Source organism: Psittacula echo (assembly GCF_963264785.1).
Source record: "Psittacula echo genome assembly, chromosome: 17".
Taxonomy (NCBI): domain Eukaryota; kingdom Metazoa; phylum Chordata; class Aves; order Psittaciformes; family Psittacidae; genus Psittacula; species Psittacula echo.
In genome coordinates, this window is record NC_137753.1 from 4,709,411 (window position 1) to 4,726,865 (window position 17,455).

General features: G+C 42.2%; 1 protein-coding gene across 1 annotated transcript in view; it reads left to right on the forward strand.

The window, feature by feature from the left end:
• The window catches only part of RERE (arginine-glutamic acid dipeptide repeats), a gene marked incomplete at its 5' end in the record, with an annotated part of 151,609 nt that overhangs the window by 18,317 nt on the left and 115,837 nt on the right, over nucleotides 1-17,455 (forward strand). The window contains one exon of the mRNA XM_080631358.1: nucleotides 360-430. Coding sequence (XP_080487484.1) covers nucleotides 360-430 — 71 coding nt within the window. The remainder of the gene's footprint in view (nucleotides 1-359; nucleotides 431-17,455) is intronic.

Here is a 17,455-nt window from a genome sequence, read left to right on the forward strand (position 1 = left end):
TAGCAAGCTAACCACAAAGGCTGTGATTAGTTTCCTGTCTGATGTTGATCTGGTTCATAGGTTGTGACCTGGTCATTGCTGTTAAATAGATGCAGAACGGTCCTTATATGGGCTTCCTTTTGTTTTTCCAGCCAAATGTCTATTCTAATGCAAGTCAATTTTGATGCAGTTAATTCCCTTATTTATCATCATAAATAGTTCCTATTTTTAGATCACGCTCAGAATAAATTACATGGGATGCAAATGAGTGGTGGTTCTTGCTAAGCTGAAGCTGTTGTTTAAGTTAGCCTGGTTTGATGTTCTTTCTTGGAGGTACAGAAGTTAATTGCCATTATTTTACAATCTTGTTTCCTTTAAAGATTGCGTATATATTGAAAGCCGCCGGCCGAATACCCCGTATTTCATCTGCAGCATTCAAGACTTCAAACTGGTAAGGAAAACTTTCACATCTCCTTTTCCCCCGCCCCATTCTCCCGTGCGCTGGCGATATTTCTTAGTCTCTATCTCTTCCTGTAGCTCCTGAGTAAATCTTTAGCTTGTGAAATAGTAGCTGTTTTGCTATGGAGATAGCGATCTGTCTTTGGTACAGACTTAGTTAACTGGGCTGTAGAGTTCAGATTGTGCTCTCTGTCATTTTAAGGTTTGGTAACCCACAGAAATATGAACTTTGAGTGGTTTCGGGAAATGGTGACTCAGGAAGTTTAGTTCTTCCTGGGAAGTTAAATTTGGTTCTGCCTTTACCTCTGGCTTTACATAGCACAGCTGTATAAATGGAAGCACATGGGCTGAGCTGTGGTGGCTGGTTGATCTCAACTGATGGTGGGCTGGCAGCTGGGGATGCAAAGAGAGACTAGACCAGTATGACAGGCTTGATGTGGAAAAATGTAACATTTAAGAATGTTTTAGTGCTTTATCCTTTAAAAATGAGAAGCCAGGGTCTTGACTTTTGCCTTATCTGCAAGAACAAATCAGTTGGAGTTGTGCTTTGCCCCTTTTTATCTGAATTTGTACACTTAAACAGCTTTAAAACATGTACCTTCCCAGTGTGCTGGAGCTGCACAGAAACCCACTTGTTGCTGGTGCACTGCAGAGCAGGAAGGCACCTTCCTTTGCTTGTTTGGGACGTCGTGGTGCTTCGGGTAGTGTGAGCAGGGTATTTGGACAGGGTAACTGTTCCTGCTGATGATCTGGCTGTTGTTGCTTTGTGGAAGTACTGGATGTGTAATGAACTGTCCTTCTTATCAACGCATAGTTCATTGATACAGATCACTCACTATGTGTTGCTTGCAGAAGGTATCTTCATTTTCCAAGCTTTTTGACTCCTTACAAGTTTTTGTGAGACCACAGGGAAGGAGAAGGTGTAGGCTTTCTTTCAATACTGATGTCCGTGGTAGTGCACGGCACTTAGGAGCGTGTGCTTCCCCCTTTCTGTTTGCTTTTAAGGGGTTGAATTTGTAGTTACCAACCTCTAGCACTGGGTTAAGCCATAGTTGTGCTTTTGCATGTTAGCAGGTGCTTTTGTGTCTGACTGGAATTACAGTGTGGTTCCAGCCACTCTGGGCAATACCTTCCTGCTGAGTTGCATGAATTGCTCAGGATATTAACAACAAAAGCTGAAGCTTCTGTTGTCAGTCTTGGTCTCATACAGGACGTTAAATGTGTTTGCAAAACTATGTGGGAAGTGCGTTGCAGTGTGGTTTGGTATGTTTAATTGAGTGGTTTCTCTTCTGTTTTCAACATGCAAAGGATATGAGGGTTGCTGGCAGTTCTGCGTGTTTTTTCCCATGGAATTAATACCATGGCTTCACGTTTACTTTTGCCTGCTCTGAGTTCTTTAATTTCTTTGGGTTTATTTTCTTACTGACATCATGCATAAAAAGAACTTGTAAAAATGACAAAGCCAAAAACCCCCTCGATGCCAATGACAGCAGCAAAATGAATCTTCAGTGTGTGTGTCACTGCTGGGGGAAAGGGAAGATGTACAGTGGAAGGGACACCGATTCTTCGTCTGGTGCAAGGTACCAACAGGAAAACAGTCTTGTTTTGCCTTCAGCTAAATTTGTCAAGTGAAGCAGGAAAGTTTAAGTCAACAGCTTTGAAATGTTGCCTTCTAATTAAGTACATTATCACATTGGTTGTCATAAAGTGGAAGTTTTTGGCTGAGGGTGTGACTCTTACCCTATAGTTCCTATTGTAGGTGCAGTTCAGGCATACTGTTTGTCAGTAAAACACAGTAACAGTTGATGGGGGTGTTTTACTGATAAAAACAAAGAATGTAAGCTTGCATTTAAGCAAAAGACTAAAAAAACCCAAGGAAAAATAGAGGAGGGAGTTAAAAATGACAAAGCAGATGGTTCATTCTTGAAGTAAACTGAGATTTAATTTGCTTTATCCAGGAAGATCTTAAATCATAATTAGATGTGATTGTTTATTGCAGAACTAGAAAAGGGTTCTATCGTGTCTGGCAGTTTCTTCTAGGTTAGTGTTCAAACTTCCTTCATTTGGCAGATGAATGACAGGAGGCAATGAAGATAGAAGCAAATACTGAAGCAGAGTGGTGTAACCCCTATAGATGCGCTTACTCCTTTTACTCAAGTTGTATTAGAAACAGCATCTTTGTGGTTAGAACTGTTTTGTCTGCTTCGCTTTCACAAATACCAGTGTGGAAAATGGGGTGAAATTACTTATAACCCAATGAAGTCATGCTACTCCAGAAGCAGATGTTACAAATGATTTCAGAGCAGCTTTGTATTCTCTTGTTTAGACCAGCTGGCTCTTGAGTCAGAAGACGCAATGGTGCGTTAAGGCTTGTCGCGCGGGAAGAAGTGAAGCGATTTGATCAGTCCAGCTTAACTGTGTTAGAAACTGTCAGGGGTAACATTTATTCTCCCTTGTCTTTTCCACTTCTGTGGTGCTGGATTCCTTCAAGCTTTCTGGGATTCATGTAAGTAACTTTGTGGAATTGAGAAGTAAAATATGATTAACTACAATGTGTTGTGGTTTGCCCTTATTTTTGGTGGGTTTTGGTACACAAAGACATCCACTAAGGTTTGGAGATGATGAAACAAGCTATCTGTTAGTCATATATATGAATGTTTATCAACTTTCTCCTATAATGGTGAATACAATTGGTAACTTCCATTTGTTGCGGAGCTAACAAGTTTTGCTTTGTCTCACTAACCATGTGTAGAATATTCTTAGTGAGCAAGCAATGAGGAATAATTTGTCCTTCTTTAAAAGCTTACTTATGACCTAAAAGCATGAAGGCTGCAGTGGGATTGCTTGCAGCTTGTAGGTACATGAACTTCTAATGGCTTTTATAACATCTGCCTTCTTGTTGTTTAAACTCATGTTGTTAGAACTTTGGTCCTAACAGTTTACTGCGCAGTTCTGTTCTGAGTTCAGGTTTATCGTATGCTTTTGGAGGCTTAGACCAGGTTTGGGAAGTGTCTTACATTGAGTGATTCCTGAAGGGTCGCTTGCAGGCATGCTGAGCCTTCACACCTGCCATTGAATTCCATAGACGCAACCAGAGGAACAAAGCCAGGAGTTTCCAAGTGTAGGGCCTGGCCTGATGGTCTTGTGACCAAGTTGCTTGTCTTCAAACTTGACTTGTACAAGCAGGATGGTGATGTTGTAAATATGACTGGAAGATACTGCAGTAGCTTGTGGCCCCTCAAGTTCCTTGGTGTTACTGTGCGGGGTTATGTTATGGCTTTAGAATTACTGCAGAGCTGAGATTCGTTTTAATAAATCTTTAGGAAGCCAAACTCACTTTCTGTGCCTGTTGTTCAAAATGATGTGTGATACGGAAAGTACCACAGGGAGAAACGGTTGTCTTTAAGGAAGTTTTCATTTGTGTCTTCTTTAGTGGAAGATGCCACAGCAAGTACAAGTACATTTGCTTTTACTTTGCCTTGCCACAGAATGACGATTGGTGTGACAAATGCCTTTTAAAGAGATACAGTTTCTTTCTGGTGTAATGGGATCTTTTAAAATCCAAGGAAATTCCGTGCTTGTTCGGGACCCAAGCAAAAGGCTGGCAATCAGGAGTCAGGCAACAGTGAGTAATTTTAAGGTACAGTGTCTTGGATCTCTTCTGTTCTCATCTCTCTGAACTTCGCTTAAAAAAGACAGATGGATGGGATGCAGGAGCTGTTGGGGAAGGAAAACTTGCTCACATGTTTCAGCTGCTGGCTGCATGCAGAGATGTGAGGGGTTCAAAAGCCAGCTGCCCGCTGTAGGAGCCTTTTAGGTTCAAAAGTTGGTAAGAATCAGGATGGATGAGGGAAGGGGTAACAGGGAAAACACACCATTATTTTTCCTCTCTTTTCAATGACTGAGAAGTGCCATTTATCCTTTGCATCAGATGCCTCCTTAAACCACTCTACAATGTTCTGGCTTTAACAGGTCATAGTTTCAGCTTTTGCTTCTATTTTGTCTTTGCACAAGCAAGAACTTTGCTGCAAGGTTTTGTTGTCCCTGCCCATGGCAAGAGGGGACATGTATTTCTTTTAACCTCCTTTAGTGCTAATTCATTTTGCACTGGATTAATACTATCCTCTTTCAGGATTCAAGGCCAGATTATCCTTAAAGATTTTGATTAGAAATGAACTGTGGTGAAGCAATGCCTAAATCTGTGCTTGGTTTATTGCCTTATATGTTTTTTATTGGTTATTAGGTCTTTCTCTTCCATTGGTGGTATCCAATATTAGCTCTGAGTTACCATGTAGTATGTGCTGTCCTTCCTTCCAAGCAGGAGCACATCAGGGCAGCTGTACAAGAGGGTGGGTTTAAGTGGTCTTCTGTAAATCTGGATTATGATTGGCTTTAGAGCAACTTCTCTAACCTTGTTTTGTTCCTTGGAAAGCACTTCTTTACCCATTTATTTTAAGCCTGTGTTATCCATCTGACACTGTCAGTTCCTTTAAAAATCCTTTATTTCTAAATAAGAATCAGCAAAATATAATTGGGAAGCTGGAATATGTGGATAAAGCTTGTAAAAGGATATAGTAACGTGGCTTTAATACTTCATTGACATGAGTCGTCTGTTGAAGAACTGTAAGGAGGAAAATGGTGTTTTGTAGACGAGGGATTTTTTTCCCCCTACTACAATCTTGCAGCTTGGGGTTTAAATTACATTGGCAAGTCAATAAAATGGAAGCAGCTTATACTTGTTTAAAATACCTGTCCTACGTAAGTGTTTGTGTTAAGTTTTCCTTTGAGGAATATTAAGGTTGTGTTTCCATCAGGAGATGTCTCCTGCATGTGAGTCTGCTGCTTTTCACCTAGTTCAGCAATAGTGCCGCTGTTTTCTGACAGTGCAGTTCTTTCAGCTGCAGCAGACTGCTCTCATAGAAACAAATCTGCTCCTCAGAAAGCTATGGAAGCTTTCTTCTGTTCACTTTAATTTGGCAAGAGACAACAATCATAAAACTCTACAGACAAAGTGTTTCTCAAGTATACTTTGGTGCTACAAATACATTGATCACAGCAGAATGATGATGGCTGGGTCATATTTTAGTTGGTGATGAAAAGGAAGTGAGGAGGGGTGAATTGTCTGCAGACCTCAAGTTTTGAACTATAAATAGATCTGAAATAAGGAGCTGGGAATCAAATGTTGTGTCACACCCTCCCCAGAATTGCAGCTCTTCACTCATTTCATGTAGGCCTTCAGAAGTAAGCCTCACCTCAGTTATTTACCCTGTCATTGCAGTCTCTATATTGAAGTCTAAGCTCTGCTAAAGAACAAATGGAACCTGGCCAAAATCATTTTGATCTCCTTGTTCAGCAGTTTCTTGAGGAAATAGCTACGGATCTGCTCAGTCAGTTCTGTTTCTCTTTCACACACCAGTGCTTTTCGCTGCTCCATCCCACCCAGCCCCTTATCCCCTCAAAGAAAACAAGTTCTTTTCTCTTTATTAATCGACGAATGCCATGCTTTGAATATGGAAATTCTCACTGAATTCCTTTTTGGATCAGACCATTTGAAGAAACAGATTGGGATTCTCATCATGTGGAGGATAGAGCTTCATAGCTATCATTTTTTATTCAATAGTAGCATTTCAAAGTTGTCTATTGTACTTTAAACTGTGACAGACTCAGTGCATTATAACCATTGAAGTTTATCTCCTTGTTAATGGTTAACAAGTCCTAAAATTCAGTCCTTTCTTTTCATCTTAATCAAAATGTTGATTGTGATTACATCCAGATGATGAACACACATGATTAAACCTGAGCTGACTGACTTGTATGATAAAATCCCATTGCTATGTGACAGTTCAGTTAATTCACTGCACAGTGGTCACTGTGGGTGCTGCTCTGTGTAGGACCCCACTGAACTGGAAGGAAGCTTGTGTTGGCACTGCAGACTGGAAGGCAGGGAGGTGTGCTATAGAGTGGTAGCTAAGAGCATATAATGAGTGTGAAATGTTCAGGCAGACTGCAGGACTGTTACGTAGGGATATATAGGTAAGGCTAACTAGCTTGAATAATTAACCGTCTGTGTTCAATGGACTTACCAGAGAGGCATGACAAGGTGTTTCAAAGGATGTAATCTGTTTGGTCTGTAAACCTCTGCTGTCCTAAAGCCAAGGCTCACCCTGCTGCCTGCTCTGCCCGAGTGGCTTTCTGTGGAGCACTTGGTGTTATGGACAGGCCCTGTTTATTCCTGGCCAAGAACTGTCCTCAGTGAAGGTGTGTTAATGACAATACGAACTTACCCATGACACGGTGTTAGGTAACCATTTTATAACACAGATACACGCCCCCCCACTTACATAAACTAAACCGGCTTTAGGGAGAGCCCTGTGACATGATGAGTGACAAATCCAATAGGAATATTCTTTTAAGTCACTAGAATTGAAGCGAGCACTTCTCTCTGTGCAGAGGAGCATGGATGTGGACACGTACCAAGCTCTTGATCTGTCTAGTGATGTGAACAGCTTCCTCAAGAGGGGGAAGGCGGCAGCTTTAGTGGGTTGTGAGCAAAAAAAGCCTGCAGTGTTGGTTACAAGGTTATTTTAACCCGATAAACCCTTCCTCCTCACCTTAAATGAGCAGCTGTCGGCTTCAATATATGATGCAACAGGAGTAATTGCATTTCAAATATGAATGTTAATTATGCAATGCATCTAAACCCGTGCGTATCCTGCTTTGATTACTTGTCTCAATTTAAATATCAAAAGTAGTGAAGAGCCATAGCTATTGGAAATATGCTTATCTGTATGCAGAGATCAGGAGTAAAGTAAGGTTACGGAATATTAGTGTTTTGGGAGAACGAAACAAAGCACAGTGCAGGATTTGCCTAAGTTTAAACTTCCCCCCCCAACCCCCAAGTAGGAGCATACTGATTTGAGCACGTAGCAAATCACAGCACATCACACTTAGGAGTGTATTGAGTAAAAAGTCCTGATTAATTTACTGAAACTGAGGCAGTTCCAGTCCAACTTCGATGTTGAAAGGGGGGAAAAAAGACCCAAAATGAACGAGAAAGTGGGATTATGTTCCAAGAAGTTTATATGGTTTTTTTTCTCTGTGATAACAGAGATGAATGAGAAGTTAAGGAAGTGAGAACAAAAGCCAAAGGGTGGTGACTGACAGCTGAAAGAGACTGCATAGCTGCTGGTAATAACAGGGTATCTCTGACCATGATACAGGCTAATTTATACAAATACAATGCATCTTGCAAACCTGCCCCCCAATCCTGGCCTTTAAACCTTTCCTGGTATGAATTTCTAGTGACTGAGAACCAGTCCACGCTTCCTTGTTAAGGTTTGTGTTGTTTTCCAGGGAAACAGAACCCGAGCAGCAAATGGGTTTCAGCAGCTGAGTTATCATGTTTTGACTTAATTTGATGTCACATTTAAAATGCTAATGGGCTACACTTTGATTCTGAGCATCAGAGAGAAACTTTAAACCAGAAACAGGGTGGATTTGCCATGCAAAAGCAAACATTATTAATGGTGCTGCAGTTGCCCTTTGTGCCTGTATGTTTACTTGATTGAAGCATCTTGACTGTGGTGCTTTCTCCTTGAAGCCTGATTTGAATGGAGTATACAGCTGGATTGCCCCAGGGCCTTGTAACAATTTATAGGCTGGATGGAAAGGCAGAAGTGCATAAAAAGACAGTTGTGAAATGCCGCGAGTGCCCTGTAATAGAAAATCTGTGTACGATGACCTTGTCTGTGCGGGCCTGTGGGATCACTTCGCTGGGATCCAAAGGATGATCAAATGGAAAATATTGCTGCTCACCTGGAATAAAGAGGAAAAATGGAAAGGAATCTGGTTTTTCTCAATTACGCAGGATATGTTTTTCCTCCCTTTGCATTCTCCCTGCCTATGGCCTTGTATTTCAGCAAACCTCTTAAAATTACATCTGTTATCCCCTGCGCTTTTCCAGGAGCCGGTGTGTTTGAATGCAAATATCTGGGTGAGGTTTCTGTAGCCACAAGCATTTATGTATTTAAAAGCCTCATTCTGTTTGTAGATGAATGGATGCTCTGTTCCTGAACTGCCGCTGAATTAATTTGTGGCTAATTTTTCCTGGCCAGTTAGAAGGCAGCATGACCTTTCCTTTTCAGGGTGGAAAAAGTGGTGATTAATACAGGTCCTTGCTTCTCCAGATTCATCTCCCCTTCTGCAGCCAAGTAAAGGCTGAAAGATTCTCTTTCTACTTCCAGCCTTTGCTAGAACTGCTGTCCCATGATTGCTCCAGTCGTGCCTTTGGCATAGCTGAGTTTGCTGTTAAGGTATGGAGCAGACTTGCTAATAAGAGAAAGACAAATGAGACATCTGAAGGAGCACTGAATTATTTAAGCTAAAAAATTTAGTCTGCAAATGAGATTGGCTTTTACATCTAATGCGGAGCAGGTGGAAACGCTGCTGTGATTACAGTGGGGCATGTGTGGGGCAGGAGATTAGTATGAAAATGTGGGTGTAGGGGCCTTTGAATGAAGGAGCAAGGAATGATGAAGAATCAGAGGTGACAGTTTAAGGATTGCATGGCAGGAGCTGCACAGTGATTAAATTCACTGATGCTGTCATTGGGCCGTAAGGCTGGAGATAACATTCTCTCCCTGTGCTGAAAACAAGAATCAATACAAACTGCTTGACAGGGGCTAAATTATTAAATAGAGCCTTCCTTACAATGTTTCATTATCTGGGATTTACCTCAGCTGGTGATTTGTCAGCAGTGCAGGGAGATTTGCTGGGCATTTTGTATTAAAATCGTTCCAGATGCATATGAATCCATTTTGATAATTCCCTTCCTTTTACAATGCTTCTCCATAGGGTTTGATGGAGGTTTCACTTTTGCCCAGATGACCCTTCGCATTCTCAGACAGACATTAAGCTGTGCTACACAGAAGGGTTGGGTCTTGTCACCTGCCTGTAAAAAACCCCCCACCTCTTTGTATTAACAGCCTGTTCTGCAAGCGCTGGGTTGATTTGTGTGCTTTTGGTGCGTTAAATTAGCGAGGTATTTGAAACGCCTTTCAGATGAGAGTTCAGAACCGGAGAAAGAGAAATGCTGCTGCTCTGATTTATGGCTATTGGAGTCTCACTGAGCTTAGCTGAAAAATAGAGCAGCATTCCTTTTATTTTGCTGTATATCTTCTGAAGGCAGGAGCAGAAACCATCCATTCCGGAGTAGCTAAACCAGCGTATCTTGCACTCCCAAAGTGCACAGGGCCATGTGGAAGATGCTGTGCTCAGACCTGGTTGATGCTTTCTCAAGTAAAGAACATTTAGCATTTCAGTGGGGGGTTTGGGTAGCGTTGATGGTGTAATGCACCAGTGCAACTAAATTTATTCAGAGCTACAGTGCTATATCACAACTGCAGTGTTGTCTTATGGAAAGGGAGAGAACGTTCATATTTGGGGGTTTAAAACAGATGGCAGCCTTGTTAACTTCCAGCTGTTTAATCCTGATTCTTAAGACTCCATGGATGTATTTTTAGGGCTCAACTCCAGCTCTTCCTCCATTCCTCTCCATATGGCCTAGATCTTTAGGATGGAAATCCTGACCTTACAACTTAAGGGCTAAAGCTGGGGAAAAGAAACCCTAAAAAAACCCATAACCAGGCAAAAAGCGTGAATTATTCTGGGGTTTTGTTCTGTTTTTCTCTCTCCCCCCTTCCCTTTTAATGCAATTACCCTGTTTGTTTTCACACCACTTGGCATTCAGAAGGCCAGCAATTGGAATTTTCATTGCTGGCTCCTTGCCACATGGAAGAAGAAAGCCTGTCTGGAGGCTATAGAGGATTCACTCTGACAAAGGCCCTGTGCACTCTTTCACTGGCTCCAGCAAAGCCTTTCCTGTAGCAGCAGATCTGTTTGAACATCCTGTGCTGCTGCCGGTGGCGAGATGCTTGTCTGTGTTAGATACACACTCCAGAAGAGATAACATGGCGGGCAGGGCCTTAATGTGAGCTGATGATGCTTGTCAGCTTGTTTGAGATCAGCAAATTGCTCCCATTCATTGTAAAGCTGTTTATTTTGAGAGCCAACTTCTGTAGCAGACAGAGAAAGGGAATTAAAAGGATTGCAGGGAGCTAGAAATGGGAGTGAATGTGAAATCCTGTGCTCATTTTGTGCAATTGCTATTGTGTTCTTTTTCCTAATGTTATAAAAGGGAAGCAGGAAGCACAATTGATACCAGTTCCATTAATGACACCCCCACCACCTCCCATCTGACTGTGAGAAAAGAACGAAACCAGATAGTGAGCAAACAGGGATAAACAGGAATGCACCACTTAGAGTTGTGGGGTATAATCGGGGTTGCTTTTCCTATGCTGTGTTATCAAGAGGGATGTGGGTGGCTAATAATGAGAACATGTTTAATAGCAGTGGCTTGATTGTAGATACAGGAACCATAGAATTTATTAACATCCCTCTGCATATTAACATCCTCTGTATATATATCCCTGCAGGGGTTGGAATGAAATGATCCTTAAGGTCCCTTCCAACCCAAACCAGTCTGATTGTATGACTTGCCCACGGTTTTGATTCTGCAAGGGCTTTTTGTCATGGTAGTGGAATCTCCAGCACCTTTTGCCCCCTTTATTTATTACTTTTTCCTTTCTACTGCCTTGTTTCCTCCTCCTTACCCAAAGTAAACAGAGCTGCTTCCTTCAGCTGGTACTGAGATAACTGACTGCAAAATAAATCAGTGTCAGCTTCAAAATACCCAGGAAAAGATTGTTATTTCTAGCTTTTAGGGAATAAGAAAGCAGTATTAAATGATACATCAGCTGTTTTACATGTAGCAAGAGCAAATGGAGTTAGAATAAATTTAGCCATGTCCTCTAGTGTTGAATGGTGAGGGCATCTGTCATGTTTAATAATGTGTCTGACCTTTAGGATTATTGAAGTTGAAATTTTCTCTCTGGTCATTGGGGGGTACTTGAGCACTGTCAGATTCCTTGTGCTGGTGCAGAGTCCCCAAAGATACATTGCTATGCTGCGTAAGACGGTGAAGATAATTCATTAAAGAAATTTGTTTTCCAGCTTTCACAGTGGTTTTCCTTAAGGAATGTGAAATGTCACTGTGGTCACTGAACTTCAGCACGTGTCCCATCCCTCACCATTTGCTTGCTTGCCTTCGCTGGGAAAGGGCGACCTCCTTGATGTGCTTCATGTTCCTCTTCAAGGTAGTGATAATGCTCTTGTGGAAATAGATGCTCAGTGGGGCATGTGGAGGTGTAGGATGTAATAAACATCCCACCGCCAGCTATGCAGAATGGAATCTGTGTGAGCCCAAGCCTTCAGTGGGGAGTTGTGGTTCACTGTAGTGTTCCCATAGTTGTGACACCGGTGTTAGTTACGGTGCAGGTGTGGGTAAGGGCAGCTGAGATGCACAAGCATCTTGCTAAGCTTCTAAGTCCTATCCGGATGCTTAAAAATGAAACATGGGCAGAAAAGAGTGATGCAAAAAATATGTAAACTGGACACCTTTGATTTTTCCATCTATGTTGAGCTGTAGTGCAAGCTGAGTTACGGGAAGCATCACTGAGGCTGCCTAAGGAAAGGTTCTGAAGGGCTCTAGAGCAGCGGTGCGTGGTTGAAGGTGGGAGGTGGCAAGTGTCCACAATGTTGGTGGTCTTGTGTAGAGAAATCTCCTCACCTTTAAGCTCCCTTCCAACCCAAGCCAGTCTGGGATTATGAATCATAGATACTGGGGGCAACGGGTGTGAGTTCTGAGATGTCAGCTTACTGGATTTATCACCGCTGATGTGTCGTTCCCATGTACTACCCCAGTCCTGCTGTGTGATTGCTGTGTAGAACAATATGCTCTTGAAGGCAAATGATTATTTGGTCTGTCTTTGGTAAATTTGATGTCAGTACACCTCACTGTGTCAGAAGGTGTTGGTTTCATATGGAAATGCTAGGAAAGATGGTTGTTCTCACAGGCTGCTGGTGAGAGGTACAAAATGCTGGTGTGTGGAAGGGAAAAGTGTCTAAGATGCTCTCTGAATACCTGGGATGATGCAGTTCATGTTGGAGCGGCAGGAAGGGCAATGCATGTTCCCTTTTTATACAGCAGAGAGACTGATGGAGCCACGTAAGAAAAGGCTTCAAGTCAGCTCCACCTTGTGACTATCTAATAGAGTTTCAGATCTATCTCTCATATTCTTCTCTCCAGAAGGCAGGCGTGAGGGCTGTGTGCTCCTGAGGGCCTGTTCAGAGAGCAGGAATGGGCTTAGGGGCTGGTTTGCTGCCTGGCTGGAGAGCCTGAATTCATGTGGTTTGTGTCAGTGAGAGAACCAGGGCTTTTCCCTGCCTGGGACCTGGAACAAGTAAAAAGTAGGGCTGTGATGGATGTGTGTTTTTGACTCTGTTGTCACTGAGCACTAATCCACGGAGAATTTGAACTTGTACTTTTGATTAAAGTGATTGATTTTAAATCAGCCTGAGTTCGTTTTGGGCCATTAGAGGGTATTTAAAAGGAAAATAACTCTTTAATTAAATTAGTAATGCACAGTATCCTGCTCTGCTTTCTGAGCAGAACTTCTTTTTTTACTCTTACTCCTTTCAGTGTCTTGTTTCTCGGCACATTCCAGGGTTAAAAGCAATGCAAAATTATTAAAGCCAATTTGTGCTAGGGGAATCTTCTTATTTAAACTTGTTCATTTTGGAAAATATACAAACCATTGTTGTGTAAAGCAATTCTTGTTCCAGCCACTTGCATGTGTTAGTTAGTTAGTTAGCCACTTGTATGTTAGTGCTCCTCTTGTGAGGAATGCTCTATAAAACAACAAACTGCGCTGCCCTTTGATTTGTAAACCATACTTTTTCCAGTAGCAAATAACTTGTAATGACAGCATAAAATATAAAGCAGAAATCCATGAGGATCCTTCTCAAAAATCAAGGTCTGGCACCACAGGAGTTGGGAGAGTGAGGCTGTGAGCAGTAGCTCCTGACAAATCGGGGTGAGAAGAGGACTTGCTGTGCAGTCTTGCGAACTGATGACTGGGGAGGAAAAAGATGGATCTCTTGTGCTGTGGTTTGCAGCTGGAGAATTCCAGTGGATGTCTGATTCACAGGGGCTTTTTTCAAGTAGCCCAGCACCACTGAAGTGCTTGCACTTGCTCTTTTGTGCTCCATATTCTAATCTTCCTGGGGAAGCTCACTAATGCTATGCTGCGGATGAGCATCCTCGGAAGTCTGCATCCCACATTTATGACTCAGTGTAACGTGCATCTTCCTGAAATGTGTGAAATGTTGAAGAAATGCTAGGGTAGCTGCAGTATAAAGTATATACAACTTCATCTGCACAACAGCGCTTTGATATATGGAAAAGATGCTTGATTAGACTTAAAGCCACTTGACAGCTTCACCAATCCGGTTACAAGTGACTGCAATAGAAACAGCAATAAACATGGCATCTTTATGTGTTTGTATATAGAACAAGGAAAAGAGAGGGGATGGTTACACTAGAAGCAAAGCCATGGCATCCTACCAAGCACAGGTTATAGAATCACAGAGTGGTTTGGGTTGAAGGGACCTTAAAGCTCATCCAGTTCCAAACCCCTGCCACGGGCAGGGACCCCTTCCACTGGAGCAGCTTGCTCCAAGCCCCTGTGTCCAACCTGGCCTCAAACACTGCCAGGGATGGGGCAGCCACAGCTTCTCTGGGCACCCTGTGCCAGCGCCTCAGCACCCTCACAGGGAAGAGCTTCTGCCTAAGAGCTCATCTCAGTCTCCCCTCTGGCAGGTTAAAGCCATTCCCCTCGGCCTGTCCCTACAGGGCGTTATAAAAAGTCTCTCTCCAGGTTTCTTGTAGTCCCCTTTAGGTACTAGAAGATTGTTAAAAGCTGGGTTTTACACATAACCTTGCAGAAAGGAAAGGAGATGGAACATTAATGCTGGGATATTGCTTTAGAGAAAGGAGTTGCCACTGTTTACACCCTACTGGCTGCAAACATGTCTGGAATATTTGATTTATAGAAAGAATCAAGTAAATAAGATAAAAGAATATATGTGATTCACTACTGTGAAATAGAAAGATGTAATTTATGCTCTCTATCTGCTGTCGTTATGATGAGTGACCTCAGGCTGTTGAACTTTCTCTTTATGGATTGCAAAAATGCTGTGACAGTTTTCAAGGGAATTGCTCTCTTTGAGTTTAAAGAGATGAAAATGGGCCTGCTAACAAGGACCAGCTTCAGAATGTGCTTTCATATTCTTCATGCTTAAAATAAAGCGAAGAGGGGGGAAAAGGCAATTGGGTGCTTTGATGTGCCTGAACCTCCGAGCCTGGTGAGGCAGAAGGTGCATTATGTATGATACACACAATGCATGGCAAGGAATCTGCAGAAAGGAATTCCCTTGGATGCTTTTCAGAATGCTTGTTGCTGAAAAGATAGGGAAATAGGTTTCCAGGAAAGGAAGCTGCTGTTTGATGGGAGTTTCCCGATTCTAATGGGTTGGGGTGTTTCACATGGTTGTATTATAAAATTGTTCCTAAACCTTGGAATTCTTGCTCCCTGTGCTGTGCTCCTGATTAAAGATGGTTGGATTGCCAGTGTGGGCTGTGATTGAGAGCTTCCCTGTGCTAACTGAGGTGTATTTGTAAGGAAATACCTGCAGATTGTATACTGTTTTCATGTGCTGTCTCTATGTGCTTCTCTCAGACCATTCTTCCGCTACGAGCTGTTTGACTTCTGAAGTAGCTTGGGCCTTTAAGCTTAAAAACTTCCCACTCTAAAGGGCAAAATTCCATTAGCTGTGGTAAAATACCCTCATAAATCCTATCTGGGAAGTGCAGCTGTCACGATGCTCTCTGCAGTCTTCAGTGTAACCTGCTCCTTGGTGTAAGCCTGCGTACCGCGTGAGCTTCACTTCCAGTTGGGAAGGACACGTCCTTTCAGTGTGCTCTGTTCCCCATGTTTAGACTGCTCTCCATTGCCTAATACAGTTCCATTTAATGCTGTACTCATTGGAAAGCACTTGCAGGACAAACACTATAGTTTCCATCAGTTTAGGTGTTGGAAAACGTGTTTGTTGGTATTGTTTGTGCCAGTACGTTTTAGTTCACTTTTCTAAAGTAATGAATACTCGGGTAGCTCTATACCTTTAGGGTCAGGCTTCCAGTGGCACACTGTGCCCTGTGCTGGTCTGTGCAGTCAAATACATGAGCTTATGGCAATAAGTCAAAGAGATGCTGTGGCCAGAACTGAAGAGAATTACATGAGCTTCTCAAACATATGTGCTTCAATATGGATTTCAGTAGGCTCCTTCCTCTAATGTATGTATTAAAGGCAGGGAGAGCACCCACTTTCATTACATGGTCTCTAACACTTTATCCCCCCCCCCAAGTGAGACTCTTAGTAAGCAGTGTGAAGAACTAAGTCCATAGTAATCTTAAACCCATTCTTTAATGTCAAGATTGCACTTGGTATAAGGAAACTGATGTAAATAAAGAGCTATCTCTAAAACAAGGAGGTAAGGTTTTACACACATTTGCATTAGAAGTTTTAGGGACACTTGATTAGGGTCTTTTCATTGGCTTTATGAAAATCTCTTCTTTGTAAGATACTCTGCCTGTTTCTGCAATTATAGGTAATGGTTGAACACAGAAGTCTTAATCAGGTGCCCTGCTGCTTTCAATAAATCTGGGGCAAAAATGTGCTATGTTGATGCACGTTGCATAAATCCTTGTGCCCAGAACAGTGGGAAAGATATAAACCTTCCATGTCAAGAGCGTTTCCATCTGGGAAAGATGGGTTCCATCCAGTGCCTGTAATAATAAAGTGAATGAAGTTGAATTATACAGGAGGACTGAATGCTTTGAGACCAACTAGGAGTTCCATAAACCATTCTGCTTCTGCATCTCTGACTGAATTACCACCTTGGCTTTTTCAAATGGAAGCTATTAGTAGCTTCATTTGTTCAAGTTGTAACGCAGCGACGATTATATTGCCCTAGACAAACAATTAGCCTCAGAACTGTGTATTAGCTTGGCTGGTTGTATTGACCTTAATCTTAATCCAAATGAGAGTGCAGATGGTGTCCCTCGTATGTGTACTACATGTTTAAAAGTGTCTATTTTTGTTTCAGCACCCCTTTTCTTGTTGTTCGCCTTGGTTCTCTGTATGTTCAAGTGTGACTTTCAGCACACGGCAGTTGCTTTTTTCCTGCGTTCCTCTCTCCCAACTTTTCCTTGGAGAATTTTTCCTTTATAGCAGGTAAACGGTATCCATTTTGCTCTCCAGTGTAGTTATTTCTGATGTTAGCACTTTCAATATCTAGCTATTTCCAGATGAATGGAGGCCATCTTTCCAATCTCCAGGTTTAGATTAGATTGCAGCCTGTGGACCTGGCTTTGGGGCTATTTATTTAGTGCTGATTTACATATAAATACAAAGAAAAAATATCAAGTCTGGTATTGCTAATTCTGGCTCTTGATATTGCAGCAGACAGCAGCAATCTGTATTAGAAATTCCCTGCATAGTAAGAGCCACTCCTGTCTCTTACAACTTGACATTTGTTTTAAGGGTGCTGTTTTGTTTTCTTGATTAGCTGCTCTGCTTTGTTTCACGTTAATGAATGGCAGTAGTATTCTTATTAAGGCTCTGTCGCGTCTCAGCCAGTGTCCGAGCGCTCGGCTGTAGGAGGCACATGTATAAAACCAGCTTTGCCCTTTTCCTGGTTTAAAATGTTAGCTGTTTCTGTAACACAGCATCTTAGAGGATATGCGCATTTAAGCAACTGACCGTTTCCCCAGCAAATCCTTGCATCCTCTGAGAAGCTGCATGAGGAAGCGTTTACTTTCCAGGCGTTTATTTTCCAAATACACTTTGTTTCCTTAGAGGAACAGCATTTGCTTCTGTGGTGAAATACCCAAACCCCAGGATCTGGCTTATCAGCCATTATGTCTTTCCTTTTCCTTCCATAATTTCAACCCCATCTTGCTGGCAGAGAGGGCCAGTTTGCAGAGGTGCTTTAATATTTC